Below are 18314 nucleotides of genomic sequence, written 5' to 3'. Positions count from 1 at the left end.
CAAGAAAGAAAGCCATTAAGATCTTTTCTATTGAAGTGTTTCAGAATGGGCGAAGCAAGTGGGAAGAAATGCACTCCCTCCACCAACTCTCCAGTTAGCTAACACCACTTGTGCCAGCCCAGATAGCAAGAGATTCACCACTAGTGATGTTTATTACTTGTTGCTGCGCCTTTCTAATGAGCTACCCAGTGTCAGGCCGGAGCTGGACTGTTATTCATTGCCACAAGCCATTAACGTCTGTGTCCCCGTGACCTCTGACGAGGAATAGATGAAAATGGGAAAAAGTGATAAGTGAGCGAGTGCACAAGAGAACGCCGAGGAAGGTGAGCTGCACGAAGTGTACACCTCTTCTCAGAGCACTTGTTTCTTACAGTTGTGCTTAGAGATTGTAGATAGAGGTGTGGGTGAGTGGATGGATGGGTGAATGGACAGAGAGATAGATGCACGCACCTGGTTCAAGCATGGCAATGAGTTATATCGTGCTTTATATTTTCATTGGTTCAACCTGTCCGCGAGAGACCAATCAGAAAGCTCACATTCAGCTACCTGACAGCGGCTCGCGCAGCGCGATGTTAGTTAAAATGTGAGTAGACACGATACTAACCCCACTTGCGTCAAGCCTATGCTCACCTACTATGTGTCCCTCGATTACCTACCCACCCCACAATACTAATGTGCAAAGAGCATCTCAGGGGTATAAAACCTATGTCCAAGTACTGACTCCGATTTTGAGTAAATTATTGACTTTTATGCTTCGTGTTGCTGCAGAAGTGTTATGGTGCCAGTGAAAGAACTAGATAAATCTCCTAGGAAGCCGCTCACTGGCACTACACTTTGGGTCTAGATCCCCAAGATGCAGGCATTTTAGGCAATCAGCACTTCCGATCACACGGCTAAGGGCCTCATTACAAGTTGTCCAAACTTTGCTACATAGATACCAGAGTCGGAATTACAGTCTTGGGGCCTCCTTACATTTGGTTTATTTCATCTGGACTGGTAACTCTGGGTGAAATAACCCGTCCTAAATCAACATTTCAAGTGCACATGGGCCTGGAATTATCGGGTATGAAAATCCCAGAGCAGATAGGTCCAGGCTCACATACAACAGGCCTCTAAGAATTAGGGGAGGGGAGGGGCTGCAGCCAACAACATTGCCTCACCCCGGCACACCACCCACAGGAGTCCAGGTGGGAGCAGGTAATGCTCTTTCTGGAAAGACACAAGTCTGCCCTTCACCGCCGGACACCCCCATCCCATTCCTCCTCAGCAGACCCACAGGCACCTTCTGCATGCCCAGAGAAGGTGGAAAATGTCTAGGTGTTTTACACTGAAACGGTGAAAAACTGCCCTTAAAACATCTGCTAAATCCAGGTCTGAGAAGCTCTTCTTGTGATCGCCGGACTTAGTTGCGGAGATACCAGCTAGCAATTTACATTTTACACTCTGCAGATGCTTTGTCTGTGCATGGGTGTGTGCACACTTCTGACACTAATATGCATCTATCTTTTAATACCAGTATATAGCTTATTTCTAACTACTACTTTCGAAATAACAGTCCCAGCTTTTTGCCATTTGTCCCGGTAGATTTTAGTAAATTTAACAAACATCCCGACAGAGGGAGGCAAGTTTTCATGTTCTCCTGTAGTACCTAGTTATCAGACCTTACCAGCAAGCAGCCTAACAAAGATGATAGTGTTTGTTAAAGTGCTTTTTAATTATCCCTTTCTGTGGTAGTACTTGTTTTCTATGTTGATAAGCGTAGTAAATGTAGGCATTCTGTGCCTGTCACCTGATGGAAAATTGTAGTCCCATTTTTGTGTTTTTAGACTGTCCAGATTTTTAGTTTTCAAAATCTGTTCACCTTGCCTCAGAAGCATGAAAGGTTGAGGTAACCCTGCCAGGATTACAAATCATGACATGGAGATTTTAGAAGAATGTTTGCATTGGCCACATGACACATCAGGCTGTGTCACTAGAATTGATGTGCTCTATTCCCGTCACCTTGTGTGTGAGTGGTGTGCAAAGGACCTGAAATTGCCATGTGGTGTCTACCGCACCAGTTTCTCGAGTCTCCCTCATGTTGCTATCCGCAGGCCAGAGCTGCTATGCTGCAGAGGGGAAAACCTGTTTTATGGCCCCCATTAGGGAAGCATTGAGGCTAATTTTTCATACAGCAGAACTAATGACTCCTGCCATCTCTGCAGCCTCATTCTGGGATGGAGACGGGGCATTATGGCTTTATTTCAGATAATTCATCATGGTGCCTCGTATACAAGAACCGCCAGATGGGTCGTTCATGGCCGGTTAACTTGCTGCGCTGTGTTTTCCCTCCCTTAGCGCGTCAGCGTGTGACATCAGCCTCCGTCTCCTCCATCCTCCTCTCTCCCTGGGAGCATCAGCTGAGTCGAGAATGCAACTCTTCTGCCAACAATTCACTGTTAGGTTTCAGATCTCATCAATCGGGCCCCATATGGCCTGTCTAAAATGGCTTCCTCTGCACTGTTGCTCTCACTTCTACTTTCTCAATCCATGGTCTTGTCAAGCCCTATCTTTCTGCTCTTATTACAACAAATTATTTGTCTCACACTCTACATCCTTCCCCTGTGAGTCTCCTCATTGTTGCCTCCTCTCTATGGAGTATGAAGCAATGGACCGTATTCTGTACAGCGCGTACAGCTGTATCCTCAAATATTCCTCATTGGTCCATCACCCGCCTGCCTTTCCTCATGTTGTTCTCTTTCTTTCCTAATGCCTTTCTCCACCTTCTTCTCTGTGCCATTTTGTTCTTCTGCGTTCAGGCGCCCAAACCCCCTTACCTTTTCCCTTCCGCCTGGCGCACTATTGCGGTACTCCCTACTCACCTTATGTATCTGCATCCAGGTCGGATCACAATAGACAATAGAAGACAGAAGATAGACTTCCGAGGCCGAATCACTTTTTTTGTTGCTGTCTCATGTTTGGCTTTCATTTTTTTTTTTAAAACAACAAGCCCATGTGTTATAGACATTCTTCCAATTTGCATGCCAGCAATGTGATACTGGGTGTTTCGTCAGCTCATTCTTTTTAAAATAATTATTAAGCTAAGTATCAATTTAGCCTTTCATCAACTCGACCTTTAGCCAAATTACACTAATGCACAGAGCATTCATCACATGTGTATTGTGTCTGAATGGTATAATTCATTTTCCTCTCCTACCCCACTGCTTCTTTCTTCCTCTTCCGGAAGAGACCACTCCTGCACTGCCTGTGTTTTTTCTTCTTCCTCATTTTTCTATCAGCTAAAGACTATCCCAACTCCACACCCACCCTTCCTTCCAGGTTAGACATGTGTAGGGTTTTTTTCAAGTCTAAGTCGCCAACACCCCATTTTTACCTCGCTTACCACTTTTTTTTCCTTTTTCCAATTGTTCCATTGTTCTTCTTGGCATTGCTAATTTGGATCTCCATTGAGAAAGTCCTTACATGTGCATGCTAAGGATGATTCTTTGAAATAAGTGCTAACAACTGCAAACTTTGTAAAGGTTAGGGACCATAGCTAAGGAGGTACTTTTAGATCTCGTCTTTGATCTACAGTCTAGATTTGGAACTCTTTGAGGATTCAGTATAGAGACAGTTTAACTTAGATGTTGAAATGAGGCAGGTAGGCCCTCTGGTAGCACCGGAGAGCACAGGCATGTACCCAGGCCATCTGTGTCATATAAAGGTTAATTTCTTCACACAGTCAGAAGTCATGAGATGGAGAGTCATGAATGTTGAAGTGAAGGGTGAGATCCCCGACGCCTGGGGGACTTCCAAGTAGCCCTTATAGAATAAGATGCCTTGGATTTGGATGGAGGAGTCATTTAAAAAACCCAGCTGCAGAATCCACTTCCTCAACCACTAGGTCGAACATATCAAGGGGGTGTCCTGGTCCTAGTTTTGAAAGCAACTGATGGGCCTAGAAGGATGAAAATAGATGTTCTCCCCTTGTCTGCCTCTAAGTGACCGTTGCTATGGACATGAAGCTGAGACCTCACAAACGTGTCTACAAATTTAACAGAAAATAGTATTCTGGCGAAAGGATGGGTGATGGTTGGCATGGAATTAAAAAAATACTGAAGGTGATGAACGATTGTTTGGTGTGGTCTGGGAGCCCACCAGCACGAAAGGACCTGCAAAGCAGAACTTGCTTATTTGACATGAGGTTAAATTGGAAAGGTTTGAGTAGTGGACAGCATTATTAGATTGCTGGCGATGGCTTAAGGGTGAGGACTGTTCAGGAATACAGTTCCCAGATTGTCCTGACCTAGAACATTTAGTTGCAGACTGCAAGAACATTCTGAGTCCTTGATTAGGAGTTCAAGGTTGTTTTTAAGGCTAGGGAATGATTGAGGTAGTTCACAGGAATCAGGCCAAGAGGGGTGTGTGACTGTAGAGTGCGTGACATTTGTGTTTAATAGGGTTGTTGACGATGTGAATGATGGTCAGGAGTGATATAAAGGTCAACTGCTAGATTGATAACATCTTAATCTAAAATGCAATCGCAGTGCTGTATTGATTAGAATTAACTATAAACAAGACCTTGACATGCAAAAGTGTCATCCAGTAGACATGTTTCGCCACGTCCAGGGCTTTTCAGCGTGATGTGCCCGCCATGTACCGTGAAGTTTCCAGATGACTCTGCTACCCAGCCCGGGCTTTCTTTTAATAACCTAGTGCATTCTGTGGGCAATAGTCCTGATTCATTTCCACTGTACTAGCACAGAAGAGAAAATGATTTGTAAAAGGAAAGACCAGCAGAGGGACAAGGTGTCCCCGATGAAATGGAGTCATTCGGTAATCCTATATGGAGACAAGAGTAAAGTCAGGTCACTGATTAACACCAAGCCACACATTACATCCTCTCCTGCAGCTGTTTACCAAGGGATTGTACGCAGGGGTCAAAGCTCCACGTGTGCCAATCTTCAACAAACAACACATTTTTTTTTATCTCATCAGATTTTTATGAAAAAGCTTTTACTTCTGCCTATGCTATAGACCGACTCTATCAGCAAAAGGCCGACCTCTCTTGGAGGAGATAAGGAATACAGGTACAATAAACATTTTCAAGCAGTAACCCTATTTGTGATGTGTCCTTGTGGTGTAGTTTTACACTGTTTTAGGATAGTGAATGCAAACGCTGATTGATTTCAAGGTGGGGAAAACATGAACAGAAGAAGTAGCAGGAACTGCCCGGGCACTCTTTTCGTCTTTCCCTGTAGTTCCACTCTGTACAAGAGCATCACCCTGCACCACGAAAATTCAGCAACTTCTTATCCACAATACCACAAAAGCCTGTAAAATGTATAGAAGTTTTTTGTGTGAACTACTAAGGGCACAGTAAGGTTTAAATTGTCGGTCTTAAAAGTAGGGGTGGGCGAAGAATTCCACTCCGCCAGGGGAGTTCAGAGTTTTCCCCACTTCGCACGGAGTTCAGAAAAACTCTGCGAAGTGACGCAAAGTGGAGTTTTTTCTCTCATGCGGCTTGCCAATGTTAAGTTGCCGAGCGTGAGAGAAATCGGTAAGTTGGCGAGAGCGAGTAAGATTTCTGAACGCAGGTGGTCGCAGCAGGTCGCTACTGCTCACGTTGAGAAAGCTGCCGCTCACGTTGAGGAAGGTGCCGCTCGAATTGAAAATCTACTCAAGCGGCAGAAAGAAGTTAGCGCTCTGCATGATGCTGTTTGCACTGATTTTCCAGCGCAGGAGTAAACCTTGGCATTGAAAGTCAGCATGAACAACGTGACTTACCCAAAATCCACCGCTCGTTGAACTCTGCATAGCGCAGCAGATTTTTTTCAGCACTTCGCGGAGTTCCACATAGTAGAACTCTGCAAACTCCACCCAAACCTACTTTAAACCATTGGCATTAGAAGTAGGGGTGCAGTTGTTGCTGCAGCACCCACAAAATTAACTGTACTTGAGTTCAGAAGGTGAATTACCAATAAAGATGCCTTTAAAATGTGTTTTTATTGTGTCACATTTGCTGTGAGTTCAGTCAAAGGTCAAATGTATGGCTGGGTCTTCTGACAAAATGCTGCTTATTCTTTTAACATGCAGATTAGTATTTACTTTTCTTTCTCTGCAAAGGTAAACATTTCAAGATTAGAGGATTTTGTAAAGTGAACTGACAATTTTTCTGGGTACAGAGTGTGAAAGTAAAGGCTGTAAAGCAGTGGTTCCCAACCTTTTGACTTCTCTGGACCCCCAATTGATCTTTACTGGAGCCCGTGGATCCCAACTGAATCTTTATTGGAATCCGAGGGTCATTACTGGAAGTGGGGGAACTAATCTGTTAATATTATTTAATTTTTTTAAGCAGTCGCGGACCCCCTGAGGAGGCTTCGCGGACCCCCAGGGGTCCCCGGACCACAGGCTGTGAACCACCGCTGTAGAGTGTCCGTTTTTCTATTTCAATGAACTGTATACATATTTAACAACATAGCAGTTAGGAAAATCTCAAATGAAGCTTTTCTGTAAATCTGAAGTGCGATGGAAATAGATACTTTAATAAGATCAAAACAAATCAAGACATTGTACTGGATGATGTGCAAATGATAAATATTTGGTGAAACCTGATTACCATGCATTATCTATGAGCTATTTAGTTTTAGTAGTAAAACTGCAACTCAGAGCAAATTTTGTGTTCATTTTAATTGACATTGAAAATGAACTATCTGTAAATGATAGTGTGGTTCTACCCCATGCTTTAGTAAAATATTTGTATATGTGTGCCCCAAACCTCACAATTGGCTGCTACCACACCCATATCACTCTCCTGATGACTGGACCTGGCTTGTTTGCTCTAACTGTTCTTTGTTTGATCCTTGGATTATTCCTAATCCCATTGGCTTCAGTGAGGTAACATTGATGGCAGCACCCCAACTCTGAAAATTGTTCGAGCACCACTGCCTAAAACTTCCCTGACTTTAAGTAGTTTGCTGTTCTTGTGATGCATTCCATAGCTCTGTCTGGCAGGTCAGTGTGGGCAGTTAATTGGTGGCCGGAGGCGCAAATGCTCAATCTAGTCTCTATAGCAGTGGACTAACCCAGCCCATCGGTTCCACAGGCTCAAAGGGGACTTCCTACCTCATTTGGAGGGAATTCTGGGGAGGGGAAGGAAGGATCTTCCACCTGCAGGTCCTTGATTGAAAGCTGACAGTTTGTCTGCTACTCTGTGGAAGGAGCTTGTGTCTTGGGACAGTATCCGAGGCGAGTGCGCGACTCACATACCACCATCACACCTGGCAGCAGCATATGTATGTGTACAAAGTCACAGCAGAGGGGGCAAGGACTGAATGGGGTCTATACTGCCGTCTCCTACTATGGCATTGCGGCCAGTGTGGGAAGCTGGCACAGGTGGGTGCTGTGCTCACCTGGTACCAGTGGGCTGTATAAGAGGACAGCACTGGCTGGCAGTGTGCTAAGCTGGCAGAGGTGAGCTGTACATTGTGGCTGCCAGTGATGGGTAGCGGAAGAAGCTGGCATGGTGCTGTACGTTTGCTCGCGCTCCCGAATCCCTTCATTGTGAACTGTGTTATGAAGCACTGCATACGATTATTACTCCTTGTAGTAATAGTAGCAGGTGAGTAGTAATAAGGAGTAGGGGTTTGAGGCGACAGGTGCACCCTGTTAAAATATGACTTTTGACTTCGAGAAAGAGCTAGGCCTGAAATTCAGGGTGCAGCCCTCCCAGAGCCCAGGATTGCCAATGTGTGCACGGGGCACACCAACAACGAGGCATTATCCATGCTTTTAACCCTAAATCTCGTTAAAGATTATGCAAATGTCGCGATCTAGGGAATGTCCATGTTTGTTCTGATGATTGGATATAGCAATTGCACTGGTGTATTCTGGGAGTTCATTCCACAGTGGACAGACCTTACGATCTCCTTATCTCTCTCTCTCTCGCTCTTTTCTCCCTTCCCCCTCCCAACATTCTCTTTTCTTGTACCGTCTTTCTCCCACTCCATGTATTTCCTTCTCCCACCCTCCCTTGCCCTCTCCCTGTCCATCTCTCTCCTAATTCTCTTACTCCATCTGCCTCTCTCTGCCCCCCTTGCTTCTCCCACCCTCTCTCCGACTTCGTCCCCTTTTCTTTATATCGCTCATTCTTCCTCTCTCGCCCTCCTCCTTCCCTCCCTCCCTCTTTCTCTCCCTACCTCTCGCTCTCTCACAGCCTACTTGCTGAGCTGTGGCTTCCCAGCTCGGCCTGCCTACGGAGACGTGTCAGTGACCAGCCTTCACCCCGGGGGCGATGCCTACTTCTACTGCAACACCGGCTACCAGCTGCACGGGCCCCACATCATCACCTGCCTCAACGCCACCCGCCCCTTCTGGAGCGGCAGAGAGCCGAAGTGTGTGGGTAAGCAGGCGCTCACCAGCCGGGACCTCTGGGGTACCCCACGGGACCCTCCATGGGCATGGCGGCTTTGGGTTCATGACCTCCCTCGTTTAAGTAAGACTCGTGGCTTGCCCTTGTATTCCTGACTGATCATATGCTGATGAGCTAAGACAGCTTATATCTTCCCCCCTCTCCCTATCTCCCCCTGCCACCACCAAAGGCAAATTCTCTGGCGCGAGTGGGACCAACGTCACGTATTGGTCATCCTGTTCTTGTGCTGAGACTGGCTCATTCTCCAAAGTAGGCTGTTCTGTCCCGTCAGGCAACACTCCCAGCGGTTCCCAGTTGAAGGAGGCGGGTCATGTATAGTAGGATATGTAGTATCCTGAAACCACCACCAGAAGATGTAATGTAAGCCGTTGTATTGCAATGGACAGAGGGTCTAGTAGTTATTCAGTTTTTAAGGGAGCAGGCAGGAGTCCAGCCCTAATCAGATGCATTGTTTCACCAACGTTATTACACTCAGTAAAGATCAATGTCAAGTAACATTTGTGAAAAGTGATACAATTTTAATACCTCAATAGAAAGTGAACGTTCTATTAGAATATTAGGATATTGAGAGCTCCATTAGAGACAAAGGGTTGGTTGAGGGCCAATAATGGTTGGTACCAGTCTTCTTCGGTAACGTTCCATTGTATGTGTTTCTCTTTTTCCCTTTACAACTTGGAAAATGTTTCCCTCAGTAGGTGAAATGTTCTAATAGGCTTATAACCCTTCTGCCTTGGCTATACCAGTTGTAAAAAAAAAAGAAGCCATCTGCCTCGTTATAGGCCCTCGCCTGTGGCTTGGGTCTATAACTTAGGTTCAGGGACTCTAATAACTGGCAGGAGGCCTTTATACTATAATGTAACACAGTAATCAAAACCTAAAGTGATTCTCACTTACAGTTGTTTAGTTGTGACCATAAACACAACCCACATTTAATTTCAGAGGTCAAATCCAGAGCATTTCTATGAGATCTGCTTCATGAGCAGTTTGAAAGGGCTTAGGCCCTTGAGGCTCCTAAGGTGTTTACTGCCAGTACAGCAGTAAGTGAATGGATAAAAAGTATCTGCAGGGAACATCCACATCTACAGCAACAGTCTGGCTGGCTGAGATTCCAGGTAGCTCAGTGGGTTTGGTTAGATTTGGTTTGTGCTGCTGGGTTTCGGTCCACTATTCACTAGAGTTTAGTGCCTGATATCGATGACTTGTAAGGGAGCTCTGTCTCCTGCAAAGGGTGGTGCAGTTATTGTTTTTCAGTGTCTCCTGGTGCAGTAAACCTCCCCTGACCCACGATTATTGGTTCAATTTTGCGGGAACTCACAAAAACCCAGTAACTCAGAGTAATCACTCATAAGTGCCATTACTTTACCAGTCTCTTCACAGGCACGTATATTAGGATAGACCCCTTATGCTCCAAAACGTCTAGTGCCCTAGGTGACTTTTAAAGGCCTTACAGGCCTGGAGCACCCATGGATATAGGCTGAAGGTCTGAACACAAGAGAACTTAGAGATAAAACAAAGCCAAGTTACGTCTTTGATGTCAGACCTTCAACAACTCACCAGGCAGATGTCGTAGGGAAACCCAAGTTATCCCTACACAGAGGGATCAGGGGCCAGCCTCTAGTGACACACAGAGATAAACTGGAAGAGGTTTGCTGTCCAAAGTGTTCAAAGTGATATTTGAGTCTCGTCACAATTTATTCCACACTGCGCATGAGGTATTTCAGTGTAAAAGCTACTGTCAAGGTTAATAAAAACCCTGAGCCTTGATGTTTCACAACGGGTCAGTGGGAACATGCAGCACTACTCTGAATTAGTAGATGGCAATGAAATGTTCTAAGGGATTTATTAATAGTTGACAGGGACTTTTCAAGATAATGGTTCCAAAACACAGTTTGGCTCAGGCAAACCTGCCTGACATGTGGCTGTTTCTCAGCCCTGCTGGATGCCTACAACATCTTATGCAACTAATTCTACCACACCCCGACCACTCTCTTAAAGGCACTGGTGTGTCAACAAATACCTTGAAACCAATTATTCCCCAAATTAGCTGCATTTTCAGATGCATCAGCCTTTTAGTAACTCACACATGGTTGACTTGTTGAAACAGTTCTACCCCTGCAAAAGCACTGAGAACTCGAGGAATCTCCAGTGACTGATTGCCCAAGTGATACCACCGTTCCCCCATAAGCCAGTCCACCTTTACATGTGATTGGTTAGCAAGGGTGGCATGGCTGTAAATGTTCCATCTAACTCTTTCTGTTCTGTTGCAGCAACCTGTGGGGGAGTGATCCGGAATGCCACCACTGGCCGCCTGATGTCCCCAGGATTCCCCTCCAACTACAGCAACAATCTGACCTGCCACTGGCTGCTGCAGGCTGGGGAGTCTCAGCGGCTCCATCTCCACTTTGAGAAGGTTTCCTTGGCCGAGGACGATGACAGGTGGGTATAGACTATAAGCACTTAGCGAAAGGCCTCCTTTGGCCAGGTCTTCGTCAACCAATGAAGAGGCCTAGAAGTAATGGCTCTGAATGCCTTCAGGGTAAATGTCACCTGTTATTAGAGATTTCCATGTGCATGCAAGCAAAATGCAAGTTTCTTACCCCGAGAAGAACCCATTACTCACTGTTTTGAACCAACTTAGGCCTTGGTTCTACCCCTTAAGCAAGCAGTAAGATGGTTTATGAAGGGTATGGAAAGTCTTCTGACGCCAGACAGTTGCAGCCAGAGCATTGTTATGGACATCAGTAGGTCATTTGAATGCAGAACAAAGGTCCTGTAGTGTCAAAACGTCACTTAGTATGACCTTTTGTGGGTCAGTGCAACGTGCCTTGCTGCATAGTGAGAGTATGTGGATTTTTAAATAGCATGATGATTGGAAGAAGCCCTCCGACTTCAATAATCATTCATCCTCACCCCTCTTATTTGTCCTCCAGGCTCATCATCCGAAATGGAAACAATATTGATGCGCCCCCTGTGTATGACTCTTATGAAGTGGAGTATCTGCCCATCGAGGGCCTCACTAGCTCTGGACCACACTTCTTTGTGGAACTGACAACTGACAACAGCGGCACTTCAATCGGCGTAGCTCTTCGATACGAAGGTAAAGCCTTGGGTACTCAATAATCACCAGTAGGATTCTGGAACAATGGGTCAGTGGTGGGGTGCTGAATGGTGAGGTGATGGTTGAGCACATTTTGCAGTCAGTGGTGGCTTACTGCACTTGCCTAAGTTAAGGGTGGGTTTGATGCTACCAACCTAGCTTAAGGGTGGAATACATGTTCCATAGTGAGTTAGTGGAAGAGTTTATGTTACATAGGGGGTCATTCCGACCTTGGCGGGCGGCTACTGCCGCCCGCCAGGCGGTAACCGCCATGCGGCCCCCATTCTGACATTCCCGCTGGGCTGGCGGGTGCAAACCAAGTTTGCGCCCGCCGGCCCAGCGGGAATGAGGCCACAACATAGGAGCCGGCTCCTAATGGAGCCGGCGGTGTTGCGGCCGTGCGACGGGTGCAGTTGCACCCGTCGCGTTTTTCACTGTCTGCTATGCAGACAGTGAAAAGCTGGCCTGGGCCCTGTTAGGGGGCCCCTGCACTGCCCATGCCAGTGGCATGGGCAGTGCAGGGGCCCCCAGGGGCCCCAGGACACCCCTTACCGCCAGCCTCTTCCTGGCGGTGCAAACCGCCAGAAACAGGCTGGCAGTAGAGGGGTCATAATCCCCAGGGCAGCGCTGCCCTGGTGGATTATCACCGCCGGGGCTTAAACGGTGGGAAACCGCCGGCCCCAGCGGTGCGACTGCGGTGCTACCGCTGCGGTCTGAATGGGCAGGGAAGCACCGCCAGCCTGTTGGCGGTGCTTCCGTCATTTTAGCCCTGGCAGTCTCGGACCGCCAGGGTTAGAATGACCCCCATAGCCATATCTGTGGAAGAATTAAAAATTGCCAAGTGCTGTTAGCTGGTTTGTTGATTGTTGTAATTGTAAATTGTATTATATAGTGCTTACTACTCCTTCTTTATACTTATGATTTGGTACTTCATTTGGGAAATTGTGGGGGCGATGATCCGTCTCTTGCAGGGGTGAAGTTCCCACCCTCCTGTTTGCGGATGATACACTGTTGCTGTCTGGATCACCTATGGGTCTCCAGAGGCTTCTAGATGGCTTCGGGGCCTTCTGCAGGAGGAGGGGGCTTGAGATTAACCTCGGCAAGACCAACTACATGGTCCTCAACCCGCACCCAACTTCTCGTTTGAATCCACTCCTTAAGGGGAAAAGGTTAGAACAGGTTTGAGTGTTTGATTATTTGGGGATCACACTGTCAGAACACTTCGATTGGTCCCCACATGTGTCCACAGGTCCAGAAGTGTAAACTCAAGCTTGAACAGTTCTGTGGGGACATTTTGAGGGTGCAGCGTTCTTCGGTATTTCACCCTGTATCGCCCTGTTTCACCAGCCCTTGAGATGTATGAGGGCCAGACACTGGTAGCTTCTTTGTATGGTCGCAAGCTTTGGAGCCACTTAGAAGTCAGGTCCCTTGAAGCAGTTGAAAATCACTTCATAAGAAGCCTAAATAATATTCCAGTTAGTACTCCTTTGCATCTGTTACGGCTAGATCTTGCACTGAGGAGACTAAGTGACGTGGTGAGTTTGAAACCGCTGCTTTTCTGTTAAAGGCTGTGGGTAGCTCCTGAATTGTTTTCTTTTCGAATGGCTTTTGAAGAGGTGATGGGGATGTCGGGGCCTAACAAGATTCCTTGGGTGAGGGCTGCGAGAGATTGCTTAAGGCAGATCGGGCTAGAATGTCTTTGGTCCAGAACTCCAGATCATGCTTCAGTTTCTAAGCAGTCCTTAAAAAGAGTGTATTGGCATTTTGTAGACCACCCCGACACGAGTCTCCCTAGGGTGGGCTCCCTCACCACCTCCTTTTTGGAGTTTAAAGTGGGCTATCTTCTGGAATCCTAGCTGAATGAGGTTGAAACCCCCTATGCCAGTTACCTGTACATTTAATTTCGTTTAGGGATTTTACCCATTCACTCCTTTACAGCTATATGAGAATGTGCTTGTCCTGCTCCAACTAGCACTTGTCCTTTATGTCCAGGATGAGGAGGTGGCTGAGCATGTCGTATTATTCTACCCAGCATATCATGGGTGTAGGAAGAAGTGGATACTCCCATTGTGTCACAATCTACTTCTTAGTCACTACAAGATCGCATTTCAAATACTTAGAAGCGATACTAGGAGGTGCATTGTATTCGCTGTCTCTAGGTTCTTTGGGTGTATGGGGGAGGTTAAGGGGTAGAACTGTGTCCTCCAGATGAATTGAACCCCTCCTCTTCCCGCCCTTTTTATGTATATTTAGGATGATTTTTAATGTATTGATTATTTAAGCCATAACCTAATTTTAGATGGTTCCAGTTACTTTATGAAGACTTTGAACAAAACTGAATTGAATTGAACCAAACTGATATTCCCGCTGTACATAGTGGACCCATTTGGGGTTTTTTGTAGGCAGGGATTCTAACTGGTCATTGGCCATGGTTGTAGGGACCTGGGGCCACTTTCTTGTAATTAATTTATCGTATTATATTTGGGGCTTTTTTATCATCAGCTGCTTTTGCATTAGATTATGGTTATACAATGATGTCATAATAACAAGTTTTGCATATAGTAGTGGAAGTAGAACCTTTTATTTTAGCACCTTAAGGACTATGTGGATTTTAATGAATTATGTACTATCCTGTATATGTTGGTTTTTAAGTATGGTATTTTATCAAAATTATTTTTATTTTTGTTTTATGTAAAGTTTTATGGCTTAGTCACTGAAATAAAGTATTATGACTGACTGACTACCCTGGAGTTGAAGCGCTTTGCAAAGACTAGTATGCTACTCTAGAACCCAAGATTAGCATTAACTAGGTAGTAGATTAGTAGTATGTTCTTTCTTTTTGCGTTTGAATTAGTTGTTTTAAATTTGTTAAGTTTGTGCTCTTGATATTTTTTGCATTCACTGCAGTGATCAGAGATGTTAGTAGTAAGCAGGCAACTGCCTGAAGAGGTTGGCAGAAGGGTTAGATCTTCTCTGGGTAAACTGGCTTGAGAATTTTGGGGTTTGTTAATCGCTCAGTGGGATTTATTTAGTACAATATTGAGGAGGTAGCAGAAACACTGTAGCCTTATGATTTTAGAGAGAGAACTGGCATTGTCTCAGGTGCCTAGAGGGAAGCTTTCACTGGGGAGTGTGGATGGACAGGGTTTTAGAATTAAATGGTCCATCATCTGGAATAGCTTTGTTTAGGGTTTCCCCGTATCAGAGTTTATCTTTCATGGACTCCAGTAGTGTTTTCCAATTGCTTTTCTGATATTGTCAAATACGTGTTGGCATCTCCAAACCACGCAAATCTGTGCTTTTCCGGTGTTTACAAAACATGTTGTTTTTATTGTAATGAAAATACATGTATACCAGAGAGAAACAAAAAATAGAAACAAAAGAAAAAAGGAAGAATTTTAATGTAATTCCTGAACATCAAAGTGAAGGTAGTCTAGTCTCACACTATTGTCCCTTATGTCTGCCTTCTGTAGCAAATCCACATTGCGTTCGCCCCTCAAAAAGAAATAAACAAAGACATTATGGTGGTCATTCTGACCCTGGCGGTCTTTGACCGCCAGGGCGGAGGACCGCGGGAGCACCGCCGACAGGCCGGCGGTGCTCCAATGGGGATTCCGACCGCGGCGGTAAAGCCGCGGTCGGACCGGCACCACTGGCGGGGTCCCGCCAGTGTACCGCGGCCCCATTGAATCCTCCGCGGCGGCGCAGCTTGCTGCACCGCCGCGGGGATTCCGACCCCCCCTACCGCCATCCAGATCCCGGCGGTCGGACCGCCGAGATCCGGATGGCGGTAGGGGGGGGTCGCGGGGCCCCTGGGGGCCCCTGCAGTGCCCATGCCACTGGCATGGGCATTGCAGGGGCCCCCGTAAGAGGGCCCCTACATGTATTTCACTGCCTGCTGCGCAGACAGTGAAATACGCGACGGGTGCAACTGCACCCGTCGCACAGCTTCCACTCCGCCGGCTCGATTCCGAGCCGGCTTCATCGTGGAAGCCTCTTTCCCGCTGGGCTGGCTGGCGGTCTGAAGGCGACCGCCCGCCAGCCCAGCGGGAAAGTCAGAATTACCGCCGCGGTCTTTCGACCGCGGAACGGTAACCTGATGGCGGGACTTTGGCGGGCGGCCTCCGCCGCCCGCCAAGGTCAGAATGAGGGCCTATGGGCCTGATTCTAACTTTGGAGGACGGTGTTAAACCGTCCCAAAAGTGGCGGATATACCACCTACCGTATTACGAGTCCATTATATCCTATGGAACTCGTAATACGGTAGGTGGTATATCCGCCACTTTTGGGACGGTTTAACACCGTCCTCCAAAGTTAGAATCAGGCCCTATGTCTCATTTCATTTTGTTTAGATTGTGTTTTAGTTTATGGGAGTGCAGAAAAATATGTGTTTCCCAGTGTTAAGGATAAGGGAAATTTGTTTTTTCCTGCGTTTTATTGGTCTTTTCAGGTTTATAAATAGCGCTCCCGGTTTTATTGCATTTATGTTTTTGGGCTTTTCCATCTGTATTTATGCATATTTATTTTTTGCTAATTTTAGCTGTATTTATCCATGTTTATTTTGGGTTTTGTGAAAAATGAAACTGAAACTTGCATATTTCCACGTTTATTTAACTGATACAAGTGCACTCATGCTTGAGAGGCTTCAATTATATAAACACCCACAGATGATAAATCAATGCACTTATATGAAAATATACACACATTAGTATGAACATTGTGCATATTTACTTCTGTTTAAGCTCCTCTACCGAAATTCCTTTTTTAAAACCCCCTTGCCTGTCAATCCGCTCAGCCATGACTGACAGCATTTAAAATCACTCAAAAATAAAAAAAATCCGTTTTTATCTATATTTTGAAATAAATACAGACAGGAAAAGAAACGACCTTCTGTTTGTATTTATCTGGAAAAATCAGTAAAAAACGGAAATGATGGAGCCTTTATAAGCTTAAACTGAAAACAGGCAATTTTAGGAATATCCTTCCACTGGAGCTTTGTCAGAACTAAACCCTCTCAGTTTTTCTTTTCTTTTTCAGTATTTATTGGTGTTTGTTTCGATGGTGCCTGATGACAGGCACTAAATGTTAGAGCAAAATCATAGAATAATACCTAATCATGCCATCTTTTTTGGGGGAATGCAGCCTTCGAACGTGGGCACTGCTATGAGCCCTTCATCAAATACGGCAACTTCACCACCAGCGACATCGTCTACCCTGTGGGGACCACCGTAGAGTTCACCTGTAACATGGGCTACACTCTAGAGCAGGGCTCCATCATCATTGAGTGTGTTGATGCCAGCGACCCCCAGTGGAACGAGACGGAGCCAGCGTGCCGAGGTCAGTTTCCCGTAGGGTGTCCAAGGACCTGAGGGGTACATACCACCATAGTGGGAGTGAGGGGGCAGAGGGCCACCTCTCATCTGTACAATATCCATCCACCACTGTACTCTCCACCATGGAGGCCCAATGTACCCTTTCTTGGAGACTCGGTTAAAATTATCCTTCTACTAATGTCTCCTGACAATGACCTCTGCTGGAGGAAAAGTGGTGCAGTGACCAAGATACATTACTCTAGCGGTTTGCTCCAATCACACATTCTGGAGGATAGGGGTCAGTTGGGGCAAAGGAGTTGAGGGATACTGGTGAGGATGGGGGGGCTGTGCTAGACATACCACTTACAATAACAGTTCAACACCCTTTCCTTCTCCCTTTGCAGCTGTGTGCAGTGGGGAGATCACAGACTCTGCTGGGGTCGTCCTGTCTCCTAACTGGCCGGAAGCATACGGCACAGGGCAGGACTGCATCTGGGGCATCCATGTGGAGGAGGACAAGAGGATCATGCTGGACATCCAAGTGTGAGTACAGTCTGGGGCCAGGCAATGGCAGCGGGAACAATTCATGGGTGAGAGCGGAGTTGGTAAGGAGGAAACTCCAAAAGTTGGGTTAGCGCACTCGAGATGTGCAAGGATCACACAGGGGAGGATCTCAGACGGGGAAGGGCTGCCTGAGAGAATCTGTTGATAGTAAGATACAACCAGAGGGCACATGTATATTTTCTGTTTTGGGTTACTAATTTCTTTGTTATCGCTAATATACTCCGCCCTTCCCACCCTATTTTCCTGAACGGCTCAATGAAGATATCCGGGACGGAGGAGGCGGGAATAGGAGGGCCTGAGTAGGACTTAAGGCCGCTTGTACCGCATGGTGATTGTGAGCTGGATGGGTGGGAGCCAGGTATAGTCACACAAGTTTCCTGCTGTTGCTCCAGAACTGTGTGCATTGTGCAGTAGTATTATTACTGTAAAATCAAGAAGAAATATTAAAAGAAAGGTAGGTGACAGGAAGGCTCAGCAGTGAGATTAGTGTAGGTGAAAGGAAAGCTTCAGCAGTGCACGTGAGCTGAGGTCATGTAGGTAAAGAGAGAGCAACTACATTGAGAAGACCCAACAGGGAAGCTACTGCATTTGAAATTACCACTCCTGAGGGACTACTCTGGACCACGCCAGAACTGAGAATAGCAATACATCGAATATTTTAAGCACAGGAATACGTGTACTAGGCCTAGCCCCACACCCTAAAACCTGGCCTTACTTAATCTGACCCTCAACGCATACAATGACAGCGTGCACCCGAAGCGTAGTACATCCTGTCAGTCTAAGGCTGGGAAACATAGTTGGTAGTCATAGAGTGGAATTACTTTCTTTTCGACGGTGGACACAATATTGCACATGAATCCCTCTACTTGATCGGGTCCCTGAAACCAACCCTTCAAACCTGTTTTTTTTTCTTAATTTACACCGTCTCATT

General features: G+C 46.2%; 1 protein-coding gene across 1 annotated transcript in view; it reads left to right on the top strand.

Annotated features, from left to right (window-relative positions):
• SEZ6 (seizure related 6 homolog) overlaps nt 1-18314 on the top strand; it is an 823732-nt gene that overhangs the window by 695164 nt on the left and 110254 nt on the right. The window contains exons 5-9 of the mRNA XM_069226215.1: nt 8195-8380; nt 10678-10846; nt 11341-11507; nt 16650-16844; nt 17224-17362. Coding sequence (XP_069082316.1) covers nt 8195-8380; nt 10678-10846; nt 11341-11507; nt 16650-16844; nt 17224-17362 — 856 coding nt within the window. The remainder of the gene's footprint in view (nt 1-8194; nt 8381-10677; nt 10847-11340; nt 11508-16649; nt 16845-17223; nt 17363-18314) is intronic.

This window comes from Pleurodeles waltl, chromosome 3_1, assembly GCF_031143425.1.
Source record: "Pleurodeles waltl isolate 20211129_DDA chromosome 3_1, aPleWal1.hap1.20221129, whole genome shotgun sequence".
NCBI lineage: Eukaryota > Metazoa > Chordata > Amphibia > Caudata > Salamandridae > Pleurodeles > Pleurodeles waltl.
This window is presented reverse-complemented; position numbering and strand designations above follow the sequence as displayed.